The following is a 24,942-nucleotide window of genomic DNA, read 5'->3' as shown; positions in this document are numbered from 1 at the left end:
TTACGGGCTTCATGGAGTTGAATTTATAGGGGACTTACGTGACTTTGAATAGATAGATTCTTAAGTATATTTAGGCAAAAATAGGAATACAAGGTAAGGCACCTGTGGCTCAGTCGGTAGGGCGCCGGCCCCATATACCGAGGGTGGCGGGTTCAAACCCGGCCCTGGCCAAACTGCAACCAAAAAAAAAAAAAAAAAAAAAAACTATATATATATAGTATATATATATACTATATATATATAGTGGTGGGCGCCTGTAGTCCCAGCTACTCGGGAGGCTGAGGCAAGAGAATCGCTTAACCCCAGGAGTTGGAGTTGGAGGTTGCTGTGAGCTGTGTGATGCCACGGCACTCCACCGAGCGCCATAAAGTGAGACTCTGTCTCTACAAAAAAAAAAAAAAACAGGAATACAAGACATTATAATTAGTTTGTAAAGTTTTTTTTTTTTGAGACAAAGTGTCACTTTGTCACCCTTGGTAGAGTGCCATCACATCACAGCTCACAGAAACCTCCAACTCTTGGGCTTAAGCAATTCTCTTGCCTCAGCCTCCTAAGTAGCTGGGACTACAGGCACCTGCCACAACGCCCGGCTATTTTTTGTTGCAGTTATTTAGCTGGCCTAGGCCGGGTTTGAACCCACCACCTTTGGTGTATGTGGCTGGTGCCCGTAACCACTGCGCTACAGGCACCAAACCTGTAAAGTTTTTGTTAAATCTTTCATTTCTCTAATTTGTGGATAGTTGTTAATAAATTTATCATTATAAACTTAAAAAAAATAGTTGGGTATTGTGACGGGCACCTGTCCCAGCTACTTGGGAGGCTGAGGCAAGAGAATCACTTAAGCCCAAGAGTGGGAGGTGCTGTGAGCTGTGATGCCAGGGCACTCTACCCAGGGCAACAACTAGAGACTCTGTCTCAAAAAAAAAAAAAAAAAAGCACAAAAGAAATAAAGATATGGCTTTTGTTAAGACAGAAAGCTCTGGGCTTATACACGCGAATTTTGACCTGCTGCTTTCTTGGCTTTCCTCGGGGGTCTGCAATTGTCTATTTAGTTTACTTGTGAAAGCATTTGCCTGTTCAATCCTCTCCAGGAAGTACTAGAATGACTCTGAGCCCACTGTTTCTAGATGTTCCTGCCATATTTTGACTATCATTTTCTGAACCCCAAGGTCACCAAAGCAGAAATGAGTAGCCAGGATAGAGAATGTAGAGCTTTGTTCAACCCATCTCCTCTTTTCTTTTTCTTGTTTTTTTTTTTTTTTTTGAGACAGTTTCACTTTGTCACCCTTGGTAGAGTGCTCTAGCATCATAGCTCACAGCAACCCAAACTCTTGGGTCAAGTGATCCTCTTGCCTCAGCCTCCCAAGTAGCTGGGTCGACAGGTACCTCCACAACACCCAGCTATTTTTTAGTGATGGGGCCTCACTCTTGCTCAGGCTGGTCTCTAATGCATGAGCTCAGGCAATCTCCACCTGCCTCAGCCTCCCAGATGCTAGGATTATAGGCATGAGCCATCGCACCCAGCCAACCCATCTCCTCATTTCTTCTCCTCTGCCTCCTCTACCCTGGGGAGCATTTTCCTTTTTAGAACTACTGCAGTTGAGCAGAAAGATGCTGGTTTGAATATAGACCTGATAGGATGCCCATATTTTGTGCAAAGTTCTAGGTGGGATTTCAGAAGTAGTCCATGCCCCTGGGCATGAGATTCTCAGGCCGGCGTCTTAATTGACAGCAGCCTTCTTCTCTGCAGGTAGATATGCTATAAAAAGAATTTTAAGTGAAGCTATCTGTACATTATGCTCACTGTTGCATTGTTTACACATGCAGTGACCTTGGTAAATAGTTTCGGGAAAGTCACAGGGAATAATGAAATTAGTTAGTGAATTTTTCTGCTCCTTCATTAGAGTCTGCCCTGATTTGCTATACCAAGTTGTGCAATCACCTGGAAATGTGCTCTGTCCTCCCATGTGCTTTTCAAATGCAAATGAGCAGGTTAACAACCTGAGTGTTGCAATGTTCTAACCTTAAATCTCCTTGGATAACCCAGGGGAGACTTTGTCCTTTTGGAATAGGGCAAATAGTGGAATCCAGCCAGGGCTGGAATGCTGTGGAAAGAAGAAGACAGAGAATACAAGAGGCTGGAGGAGATTGTTAAAACCAGCTTCTAAGTGGGCTCCTGATTCGTGGTGAAATCATCCCTCAACTCCCAGGGGGAGTCTGTTAAATCATGAAACTAATTGCCATCCTTTTCCTCTGCTCCAGGCTGCTAGCAAGTTTAACCCAAGAATCACTCTCTAAGGAAATTGACTGCAATGATGAAGAGGTATTTAAGGCTGTGGATACTGCTCTGAAGAAATACAACAGTCAAAACAGAAGTGGCAACCAGTTTGTATTGTACCGCATAACCGGGGGCACGAAGGTGGTGAGTGAGCTGTGCTTAACCTTGAAGTCTATCACTGTGCTATCACTCGGAGCCCAGGCCTCTCACACATGTGCACACACAGCACCAAAGAACTGTAGATCTTTTGTAGAAGCTCATGGATCTTTGAAAGGGCCAACACTACTCTCTGGCCTGGGGGTGGAGGGCAGGGTATGACTATATCTCGGGTCACTGTGGTTGGCCTTCTGGGTGATCGGAGGAGCATTCTCCTAGAGGTAGATGGAGAAATTAAAAGGGACCACCCAGTGGAAGAAATTAAGAGCTCAGTGTGACTGTGGCAGGAGGATTCACTGGGTCTCCAGCCTTAGACTAAAATATAAAGACCTCCCACACTTCAGTGGGAGGGGTACTTCGTGGGGAATGTCTAAGAGGCGTTGGGAATGAGATGAGCATGATTCTACCACACTGGGTGAAACCCTGGGGTGAAGTCTGTGTAGCTGAGCGCACCAGTGTTTCAGTTAACAGCATCACTGTGTTGATGCACTCGGGTAGGAGACAATCCTGCTAGGATGCACAATTCAAAGAAATACTAATCTTTCCAGAGTATGTTTAAATTAATTCCACTATAAAAAACTGTATCTCTGGAATAGTTGAGCAATTGGTTTACTTCACTGAAGAAAAAAAGAAAACAACCCCATCACATCATGAAGATAAAGAAACGCAACCACAGTGGGCATGATTTTTTTTCTCCTGAAAGTAAAATTGAGCCATTTTATTTCATAGTCTAATATAGTCTTCCGAGAAATTCCGCCCCCTGGTTGCTCTGAAGTTAGGGTTTATTGGTGGTACCTTCACTGGTGGACCCATGGAAAACGTGGCTTTGTTCTATAATATCAAAAGTTATCTTTGGATATTATTTGCCACATGGGCAAAGCTTCTACTGCCTCCTGCTTCACAGGCCCACATTATCAAAACAGAAGGCAGCCTGGAGACTATCTTGTTAGACTCTGTCATCTCCCTGGTACAAATGTCACCACCTAAGCAGAATCTGAGAGGGCACTGCCCTGGGCAGCAGGAGACCAGGGGTCTACAGCTGGCTCTGCCTCCCAGGGATGGTGAGGCTGCCTAAGCCAGGCTCTGACGTCCCCCCTGGCCTCCCTGCTCTCAGCTGCAAAGGAAGGGCCTGGACAATATCACCTGCCAGGTCATTTACTGCTCTGACATGCCAGGACTGTGCATCTTTCACGTGAGCGTTCAGCTCATCTAATTCAGCATGTTTGCACTTTAAATAAAAAGTCATAAGCTTATGACATCTTAGAAAAATTAAATCATCCTTAAAAAGGAATAAAGTACTGATACATCATACAACATGGCTAAACCTTGGAAATTTCATGCAAAATGAAAGAAGTTGGACACAGAGACCACATGTACAACCCCAGTGATATGAAATGTTTAGAATAGGCAAATATAAAGAGATTGGAAGTAGATTACTGAAAAAAAAATTAAAAGGAAAGTACATTACCATTTGCCAGGGGTTGGATGCAAAGAGGAATGGGCAAAAACTGCGAGTGGACTCAGGGTTTCTTTTGGTGGCTAACAAAATAGTGTAAAATATAGTGTGAGTAGGGTTGTAAACATACTAAGAAACATTGACTTGTACACTTTAAGTGGGTGAATTGTACGGCATGTAAATTATATATCCATAATACTGCTTAAAAAGAGAAAAGAAATACAAATTAGGAAACAAAGCAAATAAAAGTACTAAAATTACCCATAGTTAATTCCACCATAAAGATTTAACTGTTAACATATTTTTCTCTCTTTTTCAATTTTTTTTTACTTTTTATTAAATCATAACTTTGTACATTGATGCATTTATGGGGTTCAGGGTACTGCTTTGATATACAATGTGCAATGCCTACATTGAACTAACACATCCATCACAATTATACTCATTTCTTAATAGTTTTGAAATGTACCATTGCATCATGCACGCTAGGTGAGGTTCCCCCAAATACCCTCCCTCCTCCCATATCCTCCCCTCCCCTCCCAATGTATTTTTTTAAATAAAATTCTCATTTGTTTTTTTTTTTAATTGTAAAAGTAATATATATTCATTGGGGGGCGGGGGAGACCATTTAAAAATGTTCACGTAAAGAAGAAAGGTAAAGATAATTACAGTCCCTGGCTTGGCACCTGTGGCTCAAGCGGTTAAGGCGCCAGCCCCATACACTGGAGCTGGTGGGTTCGAACCCAGCCCAAGCCTGCCAAACAATAATGACAACTACAACCAAAAAATAACCAGCCACTGGGTGGGCACCTATAGTCCCAGCTACTTAGGAGGCTGAGGCAAGAGAATAGCTTAAACCCAAGACTTTGATGCTGCTGTGAGCTGTGACGCCACAGTAGTCTACCGAGGGTGACATAGTGAGACTGTATCTCAAAAAAAAAAAGTTAATTATAGTCTCCCTACTGAGTGACATTTTCATAGCTTGCTGCATATCCTTTCAGACTTTTTGAAGACGTGTATGTAAATATAAGTCAGTTTTTACAAAAATACGCTAATAAGTTTTTTAAAAATAAGCTAATGGGTACTGTTTTGTAACCTTTAAAAAATATATTGCAAGTATATTATGACCACTCCTCACAGTAAATTTTATGATAGTTCTAAAAACATAAACATTTATATTTGTAATGAATGCTGTGTTCTTATTAAAGCAAATCAAGACCCATAACCAGACGAGAACCCACGCTAATTATTTGGATCAGTCAGATAAAGCATAATGTCTTTGGTTGCTTTTTTCAGGTTAATCCCGACACATTTTATACCATTAAGTACCAAATCAAGGAGGGCGACTGTCCTGTTCTAAGCGGCAAAACCTGGCAGGACTGTGACTACAAGAACCCTACAGAAGCTGTAAGTGTGTTGACAGTTTCCAAGCCTCCAGTTGTCTCCATCAGGCGTGCCAGATTTGTTTCCATTTGTGCAGGGATGACTAATATTAGTGAACCTGTCTACAAGGGGTGCACATAAACCCTCAAATGTATAGAAAAGTCAGATGCTTGAGACCCGTGCTCTTGCATAGACAGAAAAATTACAGAGAGGCTTGCAGTTAAGTGTGGAGAAAGCCCTCTCAGGAAAAGAGGACTCTAGTGATCAACCAGGTCATGTGGGTCAAGTCCCTTAGAGATAACAGATCAACATTTGGCCCAAGCTGAAGGGCTGGTGAGGAGTGAGCACCAGTTTGTCACCAGCACAGGTCAGAGTGCACATCTTGACTCTGCCTTGAATTAGCTGTGTGATAGTGGGCACGCTGCTTGATCCCTCTGAACTGGTGCTCTCCCTTGTAAAAGGGAGACTATATTGACCTCATCAGTTTGTTGGAGAATGAAATGAGAAAATTATGCAAATGATATTGTTAATAACAATGGCTGCCTTAACCAAAGCCATAGCATATATGCCTGGCACACCCCAGCTGGTGGTTTTGCCTTAATTTAGGAAGATTGTGAAAGGTATCTGCCTCAGGAGCCCACCTCTCTTTTCACAGCCCACAGATTCACTTCTTTATGTGAGAGCATAAAAGATGAGCCCTGGGCACCTGCACTTACTGGAGAGCAGTGGACTCTGAATTGGGGCCAGGACTGGAGGGCTGGTTCTGCTTCTCAGCAATCCCATCCATAAGGTGGGGCTGATTAGCTGCTGAGTCCTGTGCTGCCTGCCTCAGGGCTGTAAGGAAGAAGGGAAATGTGCTTTATCCTGAAAGAATAGTGTCTGTCACTTCAGAGAAGTCCAGCAGATACAGCTGAACAATAACAAGACTAAACAGAACAGAAAACACTGTTCAGCAATAACAGTTAAACAGCGACCTAGTAAGTGCCTACTGCACACTGGGCCTGCAGTAAGCCCTTTATGTATGTTTGCACACTTACTCTTCACAGCAACCCTAAGAGATAGATCAGGCTGCCTCCTGAAGACAGGTAAACTAAGACTCTGAGATGCAAAGGGACTTGACGGAGGCAGCAGCTAGCAAGTGGCAGAGCTGGAACTGGTTGATGCTTTGACACCAAGTTCCTTGCACTTTCTAGTAAGTTAAACTGAAGTTTATGTGAATAGTATTAATCCACTGAAATTGGGAGTAAATCAAGAGGAGAATACAGTAGGCAGGTTCCAAGGCACTGCACACATCTGCGTGAGAAAGAAACATCCCCAGAGCTTGGAATAAGGACTCCAGCTTATAAACCACCATTTATAATCACCATTCCTCTGATTATCTCACATGTATCAGTGGCTTCTAAAAAATAATCATTAGGCGTGCAGCGCCTGTGGCTCAACGGAATAGGGTGCCAGCCCCATATGCCGGAGGTGGCAGGTTCAAACCCAGCCCCAGCCAAAAACTGCAAATAAATAAATTAATTAAATTAAATTAAAAAATAATCATTAGGCTATGAAAACTTTCATTCTCATGTCTCAAAGCTCTCCTGGATAAAATCTTCACAAGTTTTGTTTCTTTTTGAAGGACACTCACATTTAGCAACAGTACTAGGTGGACTTTTCCATCTGAAAGATTAAGATAACTGGTCTCTTTCTTTTCCTTTCAGGCTACAGGAGAATGTACAGCGACTGTGGGGATGAGGGGGAATAAAAAGTTCTCCGTGGCTACCCAGACCTGCCAGATTATTCCAGGTAGCTGATGTATCTGGGGGCACTGCCCAGAGGACAGCGTAGCAACACTATTTGCAGCATTAGACAGCATAGGATCATGTGTGGGGTGGAGGGGCAGGGCCTGATGCTGGGCTAGGCTCGTGACAACCATCTCCTTAGGACTATCCAACTCTTCTTCAAGTGTCTGCAAAAGGATGAGAAGACACAGGCCTGCCTTCAATAAAAGGCACCACCCAGAGTGAGAAAAGTTTAGGATTTGAGGTCAGACTGGGCCTGGAGTCTTTGACAACTTCTCTAGAAAAGGGAGATAACAGTACTTCGCACTCCACAGGATTGTTCTGAGCTGACATGAGATGGTACAGCTGAAGGTATGATGTCTGGCAATCGGAATAATGACAATCAGGATAAAAATAACCGCTAACATTTATTGATTATAGGTGTCAGCCATGGTTCTAAGTACCTGACATGTATTAACTTATTTTTCCTTTTTTATTTTTCTTTTATTGATACACATATTTTAAATAGTTATGAGGTGCATGCATAGAATGTGTAATGATCAAGTCAGGGTATTTGAGGTATCCATCATCATTTCTGTGTGTCGTTAACATTTCAAGTTCTCTCTTATAGATACTTTGAAATATAAAATCTATTGTTACTAACTATAGTCATCCTCACCTGCTATTGAACATTAGAATTTCTTCTATTTAACTGTAAGTTTGCTCCTGTTCACCAACCTGTCTTCATTTCATTCTCCGACCCTCCCATCCTGTCTAGCCTCTGGGATCTATCATTCATATCTAACTATGTCTAACTCTGTCTCCAGTGATTAAGTGTTCTTAGCTCCCTGCATATGAGTGAGAACATTCAAACTTTTTCTTTCTGTGCCTGGGTTATTTCACTTAACATAATGTGACTTCTGGTTCCATCTATGTTCCTACAAATTACATGGTTTCGTTTTTTTATGAATGAGTAGATTTCCATTGTGTTTATGTGACGCATTTTCTTGGTCCACACTTCCATTGATGGGCACTTAGGTCGACTCCATATCTTTGCTATTGTGAATAGTCCTGGGCATGTATCCCTTTGATATACAGATTCCTTTTCCTTTGGATAAATATCCAGTAGTGGGATTACTCATTCATATGGTAGTTCTAGTTTCAGTTTTTTGAGAACTCTCCATAGTGTTTTCCATAGTGGTTGTACCAGTTTACATTTGGACCAACATTCCCTTTTCTCCACATCCTCTCCAGCATCTGTCATTTTTTTTCTTTTTCATGATACCTGTCCTCAAGGGGGTAAGATGATATTCCTCAATGTGGTTTTAGTTTGCATTTCCCTGATGTTTAGTGATGTTGAGCTTTTTCTCACTTGTTGCCCATTTGTAAGTTTTCTTTTCAGAAATGTCTGCTCAGATCCTTTGTCCACTTTAAGTATTTGATTTTTTATTGTTGAGTTGTTTGAGTTCCTTGTATATTCTAGATATTAGTCCCTCATCAGATGAATAGTTTGCAAATATTTACTACCATTCAATAGGTTGTCTCTTCACTGTGTTGATTATTTCCTTTGCTCTGCAGAAGCTTTTTAGTTTTGTATAATCCTATTTGTCTATTTTTCCTTAGTTATCTGTAATTGAGGTCCTAGCCATAAAACATTTGCTTAGGAACAATGTCCTGAAATGTCTTCCCTATGTTTTCTTCTAATAATTTTATAGTGCTGGATCTTATGTTTTAAGTCTTTAGTCCATCTTGAGTTGATTTTTATAAATGGTAAGAGATAGGGGTTCAATTTCATGCTTTTGCATGTGGATATCCAATTTTCACAGCACCATTTATTGAAGATGATGTCTTTTCCTCATTGTACGTTCTTGGCACCATTGTGGAAAATCAGTTGGCTGTAAATATGTGGACTTATTTCTGGTTGCTCAATTCTGTTCCATTTGTCTATGTGTCTACTCTTATGACAATACCATGCTGTTTGGGTTATTGTAGCTCTGTAATATATTTTAAAGTCAGGTAGTGCGATGCCTCTGCTTTGTTCTTTATGTTCAGGATTGTTTTATTCTGTTTTTTTTTTTTTTTGGCTCTGTAAACTTTAAGATTTTTTTCCTATTTCTGTAAAAAATGACATAACATTTTGAGAAGGATTGCATCAAATCTGTATATTGCTTTGGGCAATATGGTCATTTTAATTATATTAGTTTTTCCAATTCATGAATATGGAAGGTCTGTCCATTTGTGTCTTTTTCAATTTCTCTCATTAGTATTTGTAGGCTTCACAACTCAGAGAGATAGGCATTAGTATCTATCTCATTTTACAGATGAAGAAACTGCCCCAAAATCCCCAGCTAGTAGAGTTGGTAGAGTAGATCCTAAAAAAATGAAATTCCTTAAGAATATAATTATGGAGAAACTTATCAATAGATAAAGCCACTATTACCTTTTTCTCTAATGTAGCAGAGGTTCTAAGTACAAAAGAAAGGACACATCCAAGTGATGTAAATGGTGAAAGCCTTCCTGGAATCACCTTCTGCAAGGTAGAGCTTTACATGTGAGGGCCCTGGAACAACATCTTCAGCTTCACTACAGCTCACTATAGGTGGCGATTGTTCTATATACCAGCCTTAGTCATCCACATGGAACCCACAAAAATTATATCCTTGGGGTTCTGGTTCTCACAAAAAGTTGTGTTCAAAGAAAAAAAGTTCAAAACAGAATAGAAATCACAACTAATTCTGTTGCTTAGAAAACTGAGTGTGTATCTTTTCTTACTCCTCTCACCTTCAAAAAGCCATCTTTCCCTTTCTTACCCCTATTCAGTCTTCTGAATAAAAGCTGGCCCTTGTGATTATGCACACCAGCCTCTGGTCCTTTCTCCATCTCCCTTTTATCTCCTGTGTCCATCAATTTAATACAAACTCCCTTTTAAATATTTTACATTGCTTTATTAGAAATTCTTCAGTTGGCTTGGCACCTGTAGTACAGTGGTTACAGCACCAGCCACATACATCAAGGATGGTGGGTTCGAGCCCGACCGAGGCCAGCTAAACAACAATGACAACTGCAACAAAAAAAAATAACCAGGCATTGTGGTGGGCCTCTCTTGCCCCAGCTACTTGGGAGGCTGAGGCAAGAGAATGGCTTAAGCCCAAGAGTTTGAGGTTGCTGTGAGCTGTGATGCCATGGCACTCTACTGAGAGTGACATAATGAGACTCTATCTCAAAAAGAAAAAAAAAGAAAAGAAATTCTTCAGTGCTTCCCCATTCTTCTAGCAGACCATCTTAATTTACTTCAGAGGATCCATAACACCCTGAAACTATGTGAAGACTGTTATGAAGAGGGGGGCCATAGCTTTCATCATTCCCCAAACAACCATGACCATTTGAATATAGCTAGTAACCCCTGGCCTGGAGAGTGAGGCGTAGGCTCAGCAGCACAGGATTCTGTCTGCTGACTGTTCACGCCTCAATGTACCCCTCTCTGTGTACCCACCATGCCCCACACCACTGGCTGCGGCCCATCCTGCTTTCTTAGGAGCCTGTCACCCTTCTCCTCACACCCTCCTGTTGCTGGGCTGAGGGCTCTTCATCCCTCTTCACTCAGACATCTTCATCTTTTCCTTAGAAAAGTCTTTCCAGACCTCACTCTGGGCTTCTGCCTTTTTAAGCTCTTTCTGAATCATATGGACATGATCCATCTACAGTTCTATCTCCCCCACGGGACAGTCACCTTCTTCCCTACAGTGACCATCCTTAACACATCAATGCAACCATATGGTCTCACTCAGCACCTAGCACATTACAGCAAATGCAAAATATGTATTTGTTAGATTGACACAAAATATATTAAACCCCGAGTTGGGCTTCCAGGAGTGTTTTGTTTTGTTTTTTAGAGATAGGACAGGGTCTTACTCTAATAAAAGGATGAATTCATATAATACTTCTATAATTTAAAATTTAAATTATTTTAAAATAAATTTAAAATAATTATGCAGGACATGGTGAGTATAAGATGTTCCTGAGTGAAAGATAGGACTTTTTTCCTCTAACTAAAAAGTAGTTTTCTGTCTTCTTTTTTCCTCTGCCTACTAGGATTTACTGGAAAATTTATCAGGACCTTCTAGATTATCTTCTTTGTTGGCTGGGCATAGTGGCTCACGCCAGTAATCCTATCACTCTGGGAGGCAGAGGAGGGTGGATTGCCCAAGCTTAAGAGTTCAAGACCAGCCTGAGCAAGACCAAAACCCCATCTCTACTAAAAATAGAAAAAACTATCCAGGCATTGTGGTAGGCATCTGTAGTTCCAGCTACTTGGGAGGCTGAGGCAAGAGGATCACTTGAGCCCAAGAGTTTGAGGTTGCTATGAGCTATGACACCACAGCACTCTACCCAGGGGGACACAGATGAGACTCTGTCTCAAAAAATAAATAAATTATCTTCTTTGCTTAGGGTAGTGTATCTGAATGCTGATTTTGATCATCAATGTTGCCTTTTTGTCTGCTCTTTGTTAAGCCGAGGGCCCTGAGGTGACAACCCAGTATGACTGCCTTGGCTGTGTACATCCCATATCAACAGACAGCCCCGACTTGGAGCCCATCCTGAGACACAGCATTCAACATTTCAATAACAACTCTAATAATTCCCACCTCTTTGTTCTTAGTGAAGTAAAACGGGCCCAAAGACAGGTTCGTTCTTTAAGTTTTCATGTCACACAGCACTGTTAAAATGTATCAGGTCTTTATGTTTAGGGAGGGCTTCATTACCTAAAGTAAGCATTGGCCAAAGGAATGTCTGATCACATGGCTGGAGGTGAGGTGTTCTGGGTTTCCACATGATTAGCACAGGATGCAAAGCGCTTTCTCTTTAGTCCCAGTGAGCTAAACAGGGCAGTATGTAAAGAGGGAAAAAGTGGCTAATCAGATCCCTTCCCTTGAAGTCAGTTTTTCACAAGTGAGTAGTCATCATTACATGTTCTTCCCAGAGACAGTGAAATGGAAAAGTCATCGTGGACTTAAGGCTTTAAGAAAACTATACCATCAGCTAGCTATCATGAGTTAAACATAGCTCCAAAATACTAAATGGAGTCTAAGATAGCTGGCATGGCTTTCTGGGCAGCCCCTAAGTTATAGTTTCCATATCATCAGGGAAAAGAAAAAGGTGAATACCTATAAATCTGCTCTTTTTATGGATTCATTTCACCCAGCCTTTTCTGATAGTTGACCAGGTCCCTTGTAATTCAGCCTTATACTATGAGGGATTCACTTTGGTCAGTAACATTCCTTTCATTGAATAGACTTTACAATTTGCCTTCCCGTAAGATGCATGTTTTACTCAATTACGTACATATATAGCTATCAGGGTGAAACTGACCTGGAATAAAGCAGGAAAGATTTTACTGCTTGATTATGTGGGAGTCTCAGGACCCACGAGCAAAGGCCACTTCCCTCCAAAGTTTTCTTTACTCATCTAGAAGAGCATTATTATTTCATGAAATTCACCAAAGCATTTTCTTTCTATAGATGGGCAGAGGAAATTATTGTTAGATCTTACTTAAAGAGATACAGTAAATTCATCTATAGACTGCTTTTTATTTTTAGATGGATGGAGGGGTGTGTATGTGTGTATGTATGTGTTGTATAGGAGATGTGAGAGTTGCAAGGTACACAGTATTCAATAATATTTTTGCTTAGTAATAATAAGAGTTTATATTTCTTGGGCATTCATATGCCCTGCAGTGTTCTAAATGCCTCATAACATTTATATATTACTGTGAATAATGTTTTAACTGCCCTTTAAATAATCAATCCAAATTCGTTTCAGGTCGTAGCTGGATGGAACTTTGAAGTTACCTACTCAATTGTGCAAACTAATTGCTCTAAAGAGAAGTTTCTATTCTTAACACCAGAATGCAAGTCCCTTTTGAATGGTGTAAGTAAGCAAAAAAAAAAAAAGAATATAAAGTTCTTAACATTTTGTTTACAGTTTTTGCAAGCATAGGAATTATCAAGCTGTGGGGGGAAATTGTCACTTAAAAAGTTTAGATGACGGGCGGCGCCTGTGGCTCAGTCGGTAAGGCGCCGGCCCCATATACCGAGGGTGGCGGGTTCAAACCCAGCCCCGGCCAAACTGCAGCCAAAAAATAGCCGGGCGTTGTGGCGGGCGCCTGTAGTCCCAGCTACTCGGGAGGCTGAGGCAAGAGAATCGCTTAAGCCCAGGAGTTGGAGGTTGCTGTGAGTTGTGTGAGGCCACGGCACTCTACCGAGGGCCATAAAGTGAGACTCTGTCTCTACAAAAAAAAAAAAAAAAAAAAAGTTTAGATGACTTTTAGCGATCCATGTTTACAAGCACTTGGGAATCCTAATGCTCATGCCCCTGGTCAAACTGCCTCACCTACCTAGTCAAAGAATCTGCATGTGTAGAATAAGTATTTATAGAGTATAACAGGGCAAGGAGCAGCCTGAGGAAAAAATGAGAAAATTGTCAAGTTTATCTTTGTTAAATCTTCACCCTTTCCTATTGCCTTTTTTCTCCCATGTGCTCAATTGCCATGATGGTTCCTTGTTCCACCCTGGATAATTCCACTTCAAACTTCATTCTGCTTGCTTTCTCCCCTTCCCTCCCCTACCTTTATTTTTAATATGTGGGTCATTACGAAAGCTTTGAGATACACAAAAATCAAAAAATGTAAAATCTCACGGATGGAAATAAATGAAGCCCTCCCAGCAACACCAATAAGCTGAGCAAGTTGAAACTTGCATGGGTGAATTGGAAAGAAAGCTGTCAACCATGTTTCTTGGAAGTGAAATATTAACCATGACAGTCTGTCTCAAAATTTTCATAGTAGGGGCCCTCATGGTTGCTCACACTTGTAATCCTAACACTCTGGGAGGCCGAGGTGGGTGAATCACCTGAACTCAGGAGTTTGAGACCAGCCTGAGCCAGAACCTCGTCTCTGAAAAAAAAAAAAAAAATAGGCTCAGTGCCTGTAGCTCAGCGGCTAGGGCACAGGCCACACACACCGTGGCTGCCGGGTTGGAACCCAGCCTGGGCCTACCAAACAATAATGACAACTACAATAAGAAAATAGTTGGGTGTTGTGGTGGGCACCTGTGTCCCAGCTACTTGGAAGGCTGAGGCAAGAGATCGCTTAAGCCCAAGAGTTTGAGGTTGCTGTGAGCTGTGACACAAAGGCACTCTACCAAGGGTGAAATAGTGAGACTCAGTCTCAAAAAAAAAAAATTCTCATAGTGATCCACATAAATACATCCTGACTCTCTATCCTTTACTGGCACTTCCTAGTATGCTGTCTTGTTAGCTGAGTGAAAATTATGTTAAAATGTTATGTATCAAGGTGGCAGTGGCTAGCGAATGTTAAGATGGCTAAGACATGATGCCTTCCTGGGGATGTTTGCATTTGTGGAGAAGATGATGTTTTAACAAAGGAATTGCTGCAAGTCCTTTAATCTAGTAATTCTGCATCTAACTCTACCATATGAGAAATCCAGGCTACAAGATGTTAATTTCAGTGTTATTTTTTTTAATAGGAAAATATTGTAAATAAAAAAAATTTTTTTTAAGACTGAGTCTCACTATGTCACCCTCAGTAGAGTGCCGTGGAGTCACAGCTTATAGCAACGTCAAACTCTTGGGCTTAAGCGATTCTCTTGCCTCAGCCTCCTAAGTAGCTGGGACTTCAGCCGCCCACCACAATGCCTGGCTATTTTCTTTCTTTCTTTTTTTTTTTTTTTATTAAATCATAGCTGTGTACATTAATGTGATCATGGGGCACCATACCCTGGTTTCATAGACTGGCTATTTTCTTATTGCAGTTGTCGTTGTTGTTTAGCTGGCCCAGGCCGGCCTCAAACCCTCCATGTTTGGTGCCTGTGGTTAGTGCCATAACCACTGTGCTATGGGCGCTAAGCCTGTAAATAAATTATTTGTGCAACATTAGGAAACAGTTAAGTAAATTTCAGTGTAGCCATATAGAGGAATATGATACGGGCATCAGAAAATTTTTATAGAGTTTTTAGTGACATAGCAAAATAGTTATAATATGTTAAGTACAATACAAAATCTAGGACACAAAACTATACATATTCATTTGAGTACGTAAAGTGAATACAAAAAGTAATGAAAAATATGTTAAAATATAGAATATGGTTAACTTTCAGTTATGGAAGCTTTTCTTGTCTCTATACTTTGAAAAACTTCTCAATACGTCTCAAGTTTGCTAATTGAGTATGTTTTTATGTCATAACTGAAGAAACAGTTAAAAGGACACTACTGAGAGAATGAAAAGACAATCCACAGAATGAGAGAAAATTATGCAAATTATGTATCTGATAAGGGTTTAATATGAAGAAGATATAAAGAACCTCTTCTGTCTGCAAAATAACAAATATTGGAGAGTATAATGAGGAAAGAAACTTTTATACATTCCTGGTGGGGATGTAAATAGGTGCAGCTATACACCACACACAGACAACATTAACAGGTTCATGTTATATTGTATATGTTTAATATTTTTATTTTTATTTATTTATTTTTTGAGACAGTCTCAAAAAATGTGGAATGTATACATTCCATATGTTTAATATTTTTATTTTTATTTATTTATTTTTTTTGAGACAGAGTCTCACCATGTCGCCCTCTGTAGATTGCTGTGGTGTCACAGCTCACAGCAACCTCCAACTCTTGGGCTTAAACTATTCTTTTGCCTTCCAAGTAGTTGGGACTACAGGCGCCCACCATGATGCCTGGCTATTTTTTGTTGCAGTTGTCATTGTTATTTAGCTGGCCTGGGCTGGGTTCAAACTCTCCAGTGTCGGTGTATGTGGCTGGCGCCGTAACCACTGTACTATGGGTGCCAAGCCTAATATTTTTATATTTATATATCTACATGTAGAGAAATACCTTAATATGTAGTTAAGGCTGATAAAACATGATAGTGTTAGTGCAAAAATAAAGAACAGATCTTTTGTAAGAAACTATTATGGGACAAAGTTTGTTACAAATTTATTTATAACTATCTTGTTCTCCCTTTTGTTTCATTTTTATTGTATGCTATATTTTAGAAAGTAGACATTCTATTTTTCAATTTTGCTCACTGTTTAAAGATTCTAAACAATGTTGTTAATGTATGAACTCTTATGCCTTTTGAAAACCAGGATATTGGTGAATGTACAGATAACGCCTACATGGATACTCAGCTACGAATTGCTTCCTTCTCACAAAACTGTGACATTTATCCAGGTGAGGGATAACGCATATTGACACCCAGAAGTGGAATAGTGGTTCCAGACAATGGACTGGGTATTTTCAGACAAATTATACTTGGGTTCCCATGATACCCATGAAGTTTGTGTAGCTTAAGGACCTTGATGAAAACATTGTACCTCTTCCCTGCTGGCTGATGCTGCCCTGCAAGTAGCCAGGAGTTACAAAGTTACAACGACAGAGGGAAAATTTATGTTCCCTGGGCAAAGCTGGCCTTTGGGTGCAATGCCAGCTGGCCTTCCTTGTGTACAAGCTGTCCTTAAGTCAAGTGTTGTTAAGTCCCAGAATAAAAGTCTTTCAGTTAAAGGTTTTTTGGTCTGCATGGTTTAATGGGGGCGGGGAGGGTGAAGATAGTGTGAGTTTCTTTGGGTGAAGATGGTGTGATGAAGTGAGTATTTCTTTTAACAAAAATTGGCTTTTCTTCTACTTGGAAAACAATCGTATACATTCCATGATGAGAAGCCTTACTGAAGCTACCTGTTCCCCAGAGCCACATGACTTAAAATTTTCCTGTTAGATGGTCATTCCTTTATTTGTTTTCTTTTTGTTAAAGTCAGTCATATTTAGCAGGAGGGGTGCTTAAATACCAACTTTAGTGACACTAATGTTAACAAGCTCTGATAAACCACTACCATCAGACCAGCGGAGAGTCATTTCTTTAAATTAGGCATTGCTTTTTAAGGTTTCCATCAAAAATGCAAAATTTCGGGCAGCGCCTGTGGCTCATTGAATAGGGTGCTGGCCACATACACTGAGGGTGGCGGATTCAAACCTGGCCCCGGCCGAACTGCAACAAAAAAATAGCTGAGCGTTGTGGCAGGTACCTATAGTCCCAGTTACTTGGGAGGCTGAGGCAGGAGAATTGCCTAAGCCCAGGAGCTTGGAGGTTGCTGTGAGCTGTGACGCCACGGCACTCTACCAAGAAGCGATAGAGTGAGACTCTGTCTCAAAAAAAAAAGCAAAATTTCAGGAAAAGTGTAGCGTATTGATTGAGTGACTAACATGTTCCAGCTGAACATGTTTCCCTTCCCACTGGGCTTGGAGGAGAAATAAAAGAAGAGAGGCAGGAAGTGAAGGTCAGACAGACAACTTTCACTCACTTGTACTAGATGTGGGCCACCTTCCACATGGTCCTCCCTCTCGAAATGTGGATGCTGGTCTTGCGCCGGAGAGGCACTAAGTAAGGCTACTCCTTCAGTGTGCATGCTAACTTAAAAACTGGTTCTTTCAGCGGAAGATTTTGTACAGCCACCTGTCAAGATTTGTGCCGGCTGCCCCAGGGATATACCTGTCAACAGCCCAGACCTGGAGGAGCCGCTGACTCATTCCATTGCCAAGCTTAATGCAGAGAATAACAAAACTTTCTATTTTAAGATTGAGACAGTGACAAGAGCAACAGTGCAGGTCTGTAAATTATTCTACAAAAATAGTGTGACTATAGCCTGTGTGCAAATTGCTTACTGATTTTGCCACTGATCTTGGATCTGGATTGAGAAACAGTATACTTGGTAACAGGTTTTGGTGACAGGTTTGTTGCATGCTTGATGTGTGATCCTGAACAAGTCTCTTAGGACACATCTCTGTGTTTTCCATCTGTAAAGGACCAAGGTGAGGATCAAATAAGGTAATGTGGCTCGGCGCCTGTAGCTCAAGGCGGTAAGGCGCTAGCCATATACACCAGAGCTGGCGGGTTTGAATCCAGCCTGGGCCTGCCAAACAACAATGGCAACTACAACCAAAAAATAGACAGGCATTGTGGTGGGTGCCTGTAGTCCCAGCTACTTGGGAGGCTGAGGCAAGAGAACCACTTAAGCCCAGGAGTTGAAGGTTGCTGTGAGCTGTGATGCCACAGCACTCTACCCAGGGCAATAGCATAAGGCTCTGTCTCAAAAAAAAAAAAAAAAAGAAAAAAGTAATGTGTGTCAAATCACTTTCCAAACTCTAAAATGCTATATAAATACTAATAACTATTATATAATTCATGAAATCCAGGGCTAAGAACAGCAAGACTTATTCTATGCCTTTCTAGAGTCATTTCTCATTGTACTATCACTTAATGCCTTGGGCCCAGCCACATCAGTCGATCTACCATTGCTCAGACTATACACTCTCTTACCTCCATGTCCTTTCCCTCCCTGTTCCCTTTGCCTGGGATTCCCTTCTCTCTCAGTAGAAGACAGAGTGCCCTGGTCTGGACATTCACCATTCACATGCACCCTGGGTGACTGGGTCTTTCAAACTTTCTAACCTTCTGTGGCCCCCTCTGGAAAATGAGTAGCTGGATCAGAAGTTCCTGTCAACTCACAATAGTCTATCATCAATGTATTCATGAACTCAATAGAGACTCAAAACTGGCTTCTCTAAATACAAGCTAAAGAAAAATAATCAAAATAGAATCAAATTGTTACAGTAAGCCAACGTAATCGTCAAAATCTGGTGAGAAAATTCTCACTAAAATGTTCATACTTTAGGCTCAGTAATTGAATTTCTAGGAGTCTATGTAAAATGATACCACTGATGTTTTAATTTTAAGAGCAAAAGATAGTAAACTGTCAAAATGATTGATAATATGCAAATGATTAGATAATGCCTGGCATATCTTTACAATCACATGTTAAACAGCAATTTAAAAGTATCCTGGGCTCGGTGCCCATAGCATAGTGGTCACAGCACCAGCCACATACACCAAGGGTAGCAGGTTCAAACCCAGCCTGGGCCAGCTAAACAATGACAACTGCAACAACAAAAAATAGCTGGGTATTGTGGTGGGTGCCTGTAGTTCCAGCTACTTGGGAGGCTGTGGCAAGAGAATCTCTTAAGCCCAAGAGTTTGAGGTTGCTGTGAGCAGTGATGCCACAGCACTCTACCAAATGGTGACATAGTGAGACGCTGTCTCAAAATAAACAAATAAATAAAAATAAAATAGATGTGTTAAATATTCAATGAAAAGGGGGGGCCATAAAATTGAATATACGTTATGTTTTCAATTATAAAGAAAAGTTTGTACTTTTCAGCAAAACTGAAAAGAAACAGGACCAGGTGTGGTGGCTCGTGCCTGTAATCCAGCACTCTGGGAGGCTGGGGTGGGTGGATTGCTTGAGATTAGAAGTTTGAGACCAGCCTGAGCAAGAGTGAGCCCTCCTTTCTACTAAAAATGGAAAGACTAGTCAGGCATGGTGGTGGATGCCTTTAGTCCCAGCTACTTAGAAGGTTGAAGCATGAGGATTCCTTGAGCCCAAGAGTTTGAAGTTGCTGTGAACTATGATAATTCCATGGCGCTCTACCCTGGATGACATAGTAAGTGAGACTCTGTCTCAAAATAAATAAATAAAATAAAAAATTTAACTATACTTAGCCAGCAAAACAATGAGAGAAAAGGTAAAGGAAGAGTTTTGCTCTTATAACTTGCCTTTCCCCATCCATATCCCATTCTTGCTTTTAAAAAACATAGAGAAAAAATGGCTCAGCACCCATAGCACAGTGGTTACAGCACCAGCCACATACACCGAGGCTGGCAGGTTCAAACCTGGCCTGGGCCAGCTAAACAACAATGACAAATGCAACAAAAAATAGCCGGGCATTGTGGCAGGCGTCTGCAGTCCCAGCTTCTTGGGAGGTTGAGGCATCTCGAATTGCTTAAGCCCAAGAGTTAAGCTTAAGCTGTGATGCCACAGCACTCTACCCATAGTGGGACTGTCTCAAAAGATAAAGAAATAGAGAAGGCTATTTTAATTTGCTGTCCTCAAAACAGGATTACATTATCACCCCACAACTTCCTTTTTTCAATAATGGCGGTCCCTCTGTGTCAGTAGATATGAATTTCATGAATTCTTTTTAGTAGGTACATAATATTACACACACACACATTCTTACACAAAATGCTTAATGAAAGACAGTATTATGTGGTGACTAAAACTGTTTCTAGAGAATAAAATAATTTCTTAATATTAAAAATATAAAAGAAACAATAGAAAATCCAAATAATTTTTCTAATTCTCCCTTAAACTACATAATTAAATTCACATAATTTCTATAGAAGTGCTAATTCAGTATTTCACCGACTCAAGATTTGGCAGAACAAAAAGAAACATTTTAAGGTTTTTTCTTATTCCTCTTAGATTCTATTACAACTTGAGCCCTTGAATTACTGGTGAATTTTGCAGCTTTTGAACAATAAAACTCAGAAAAAAATAAAAATAATCATTTCTTTTCCTCACTTAGGAAAGGAAATAGGACCAACTAATAGACAGATATTTTAAATATACATACAAAAATTTATTGTCGATATTTATAACTTTTTGTGCGTAACTCTTCAAATTGGCCTGTATATAATTAAAATGTCAAGATTCTCCCTTAAAATTCCTTAAAGAGAGATGATTTATTATACAAATATTTATTAAACACTTACTTTGTGGTAATTGATTTTTCAGGTGGTGGCTGGGAAGAAGTTTTCTATTCAGTTCATAGCCAGGGAAACCACATGTTCCAAGGAAAGTCATAAAGAGTTGGCTAGAAGTTGTGAGACCAAAACTCATGGCGTGAGTAGTAATATGCACCTGTTACTTTTTCACTGGAAACCTATTTGATGTTTTAAGAATCACTTGTTTAAGTATCTCATGAATAACTCTCGTCTCTCTTTTGGCTTCTATTTTCATGAATAGGAAATGCTACACTGCAGTGCTGAAGTTTATGTGATTCCTTGGGAGGAAAAAATTTACCCTACTGTCAACTGTCAACCACTAGGAATGGTATGGTTCTAATTAATGGTATAGTTCAACTTGGGGTCAGTTCTGCTCATTCTGAAAAGCCATATCTGGGGGATTGAAAATGAACCATTACTGAAATGAATTGTGGAATTATCTTTTAAAAATGGGGTGGGGAGGATCTCACATTTCTGTGGCTGAGGTAAGATAGAGTTCTCTACTGCACTTTGCTGATATCCAAAGACCTTGTGAGAGATGGAGATTCTCAGACTCCACTCTACATCTACTGAATCAGAATCTGCACTGAAACAAGATTCTCAGGGTATTAGTAAGCAGGATGCAAGTTTGAGAAGCATTAGTTGACATCACTTTTTTTTTTTTTTTTTGAGACAGAGTCTTAAGCTGTCACCCTGGGTAGAGTGCCATGGCGTCATAGCTCACAGCAACCTCAAACTCCTGAGCTCAAGCAATTCTCTTGCCTCAGCTTCCTGCGAGTGGCTGGGACTATAGGTGCCTGCCACAACACCCAGCTATTTTTTGGTCATAGTTGCCATTGCTGTTTGGCAGGCCTGGGCTGAGTTCGAACCCACCAGCTCTGGTACCCTAGCCGCTGAACTACAGGCACTGAGCCAACACCACTTTTATTAAATCTTAAAAGAACCCTGGGAGGTAGTAACACTGTTCCCATTGCCAAGAATGTGACACTAAAAATTAGAAAGTCTCGGAGTGAATAATGACGTTATCAGGTGCTTCCTCTGTCCCAAGCACTGTACTGAGGACTTCACACTCATTTTCCATTAGTCCTTCTTGTAACGTTTTGAGGCAGGTGCTATTATGATTCCTATTTTACAGAAGAGAAGACTGAAGCTAGTGGCACTTGGGTCAAATCTAGGTCAAATCAGAGCCCACCCTTTTCATCATGATGCTGACTTCAAAGCCCTTGCTCTTTACACCACTGAATACAATCTTCAGTGCAAGTTGCCTTTTCTCCCTCTTTGCTGATTTAGGTTTTTGTCAGGTGTGGATGTGTATATAATCTTACACAGACATTATATGTATACAAAAGTTGCATTTCAAGCTTGTGAACATGTCCTAATGTGCTTCAACCCAACAAAGTAATCATGGATATTCACTTCCAATATATGTAGTTCATAAAGCCACCAGGGCCTTTTAGGATAAAAGCAGTAATGGTGGTAATAGAAATAGTATCAATAATTAAATAATGTGCTATGGTGTTACAGATTTTTGGTGTTTTATTTTTTTCCAAAGGCTTATTTTACAGTATTATTAAGAACAACCTAGCCAGGTGCAATGGTTCATGCTGTAATCCTATCACTTAGGGAGGCCAAGGTAGTTGGCAGTTCAAGACCAGCCTGAGCAAGAGTGAGACCCCATCTCTACTAGAAATAGAAAAATTATCCAGGCATGATAGGAGGCACCTGTAGTCCCAGCTACTCAGGAGGCTGAGGAAGGAGGATGGCTTAAAGCCAAGAGTTTGAGGTTGCTGTGAGCTAGGCCAATGCCATGGTACTCTAGCCTGGTCAACAGAGTGAGCGTCTAAGAAAAAAAAGAACAACAATTAATGTTCACAAATTTTAAGATCAATTAAAAGAGAAAAAAGTATTATTCATCCTTTTTGGAACATTAATGTAGTATTTTAAAATCTGGCAAAGACCTGTAAACCAAGATAGCATTGCCAGATCTCAGTCTCTTCTTTTTTAATTGATAGTGTGGCTTTTGCAGTAATACATTTGTCTTCATATTTCCTGTTTAGATATCATTGATGAGAAGGCCTCCAGGTTTCTCACCTTTCCGATCAGTACAAGTAGATGAAGCAAGAGAAGGAACAAGTGTAAGTCCACCCCACACTTCCATGGTTCCTGTACGAGATGAAGAGCAGGATCCAGGAAAAGAACGAGGATCCACTAAAGGGCATGGCTGGGACCACGAAAAGCAAATAAAACATGAGCATGACCATGACCATAAACATGAGCATAACCAAGGCCATGGGCATCAAAGGGGACATGGCCTTGGCCATGGACATAAAAAACAACATGGCGTTGGCCATGGACATCAAAAACAACATGATGTTCACCATGCACACCAACAGCAACATGGTCTTGGCCACAGACATGAAAAACAACATGGCCTTGGCCATGCATACCAACAGCAACATGGCCTTGGGCATGGACATCAACTCGAACTTGAATATGATCTTGAACACCAAAGAGGCCATAGCCTTGACCATAGACATAAATATAAGCATGGTCATGGCCATGGAAAACATAAAAATAAAGGCAAAAACAATGGAAAGTATGATTGGAAAACAGGGCACCTGCCAAGCTCTTCTGAAGATAGTACTACACTTTCAGCACAGACACAAGAGAAGACAGAAGGGCCAACACCCATCCCTTCCCTAGCCCAGCCAGATGTAGCAGTTACCTTTTCTGAGTTTCAGGACTCAGATCTCATTGCAACTATGATGCCTAATATTTTACCAGCTCCCACAGAAAGTGATGATGACTGGATCCCTGACATCCAGATAAAACCAAATAGACTTTCATTTACTCCAATATCAGATTTTCCAGAAACAACCTCCCCCAAATGTCCTGGACGCCCCTGGAAGCCAGTAAATGAAATGAATCCAAACATGGAAATGAAAGAATTTCCTGATTTCAATCTTTATGATGCTCTTTTTTAATTTATGCAGCCATGGATAGTTCTTTAACACTTCATCATTCCCTCTCCCCTTTGTCCAGAAACAAACAATCCTGATATAATACACCCAAACCCATGAAGCTTCAGAATAGCCTAGAGAGAAGTGGCGGGGCTCCCAAGGAAGACACCATTGATTTCTATGTAATGCATAAAACTGTGCGCCAGAATTCTAAATCCTTTCTGAGTTTTCTAAACTAGCACAGAAAGTGGACAAAGTGCCTTATGGCGTAATGCAATTTTCTTCTCTGATAAAAATATGTACCTTAGGATGTATGCCATCCTTTGTACAAAGATTCTTTGATGTCCTAAATAAACTGTGGTGCCTGGCCCCTAAATGCATATGAAAATGGGGAAGTCAGGAGACTCACTCCTGAACTTATTAATTAGGTGAAAAAAATAAATAAAGAGTTCCAGAGATCAAAGAGAGGCAATAAGAGATAAGACAATTTGGCTAAAGGGAAGAAAGGGGAAAGCAAATTAATTGACTTTCTGTTTCCAGAATGGGCTGTTTCTATCAATTATGTCCTCCCACTTGACAAAGCTATTCTGAAAGTTCCCTTTCTGGGTGAAAGTGTTTATTCTAAGTCAATAATTTCTGTTTTACTCATTAACCACTCTTGGCAACAAGGCTTTCATATAGGAATTATCTGTTTATTTTTTGCCAAAGCTAGACTGTGTAATCTTTAGTTTTGTTTTTTTTTTTAATTTCAGAATATTACTGCGGTACAAACATTTTGGTTACATAAATTGCTTTTGTATGGTTATAATAAGGGTTACTGCTTTTTGAGAAAATAATATAGAAGCAGACTTTCTAAAGAAACTTTTTTTAAAATTGGAAAGGGAATATGACGAGATGCGATGCAACCTTTGTTCAGAAATTGTATGAGGAAATTCCTGTCTAGCCTCATTTTAAGATCATATCATTATTTTCCCATAATACTGAAGACCTCTGAATTTTGCAAAAGAGAATAATGGATTGTCTTTCACTGTCCTACAGTGCAAGGAAGGTATATATTTCATAACCTATACTGTATTTTTTGCCTAGAGAAACAAGATATGGCTTTAAACAGCTACACTTATCTGTGGATACGCGTGTCACTGCCACTTCACTTTGTCAGATGCATTTGGGCCTCTGAGTTTTTATTTCACTTTAAATGTTGTCTGTACTTTTAAATAAAGAACCAGTGATGTCAGGAAAAAGTC

The 24,942-nt window shown here is 40.4% G+C and overlaps 1 protein-coding gene across 1 annotated transcript; it reads left to right on the top strand.

Moving 5' to 3' along the window:
* The first annotated feature begins 2,069 nt into the window (after positions 1–2,069).
* On the top strand, positions 2,070–24,942 carry KNG1 (kininogen 1). The gene is made up of 10 exons (XM_053565178.1): positions 2,070–2,422; positions 5,187–5,297; positions 6,980–7,064; positions 11,552–11,724; positions 12,860–12,967; positions 16,210–16,294; positions 17,550–17,722; positions 20,749–20,856; positions 20,980–21,066; positions 22,796–24,942. Exons 1-10 carry the CDS (start codon positions 2,228–2,230, stop codon positions 23,720–23,722), a joined length of 2,052 nt encoding a protein of 683 aa, XP_053421153.1. The 5' UTR covers positions 2,070–2,227; the 3' UTR covers positions 23,723–24,942.

This window comes from Nycticebus coucang, chromosome 16 (assembly GCF_027406575.1).
Source record: "Nycticebus coucang isolate mNycCou1 chromosome 16, mNycCou1.pri, whole genome shotgun sequence".
In the NCBI taxonomy this organism is placed as follows: Eukaryota; Metazoa; Chordata; class Mammalia; order Primates; family Lorisidae; genus Nycticebus; species Nycticebus coucang.
The sequence above is the reverse complement of the archived record's forward strand: the minus strand, read 5'-3'. Positions and strand labels throughout refer to the sequence as shown.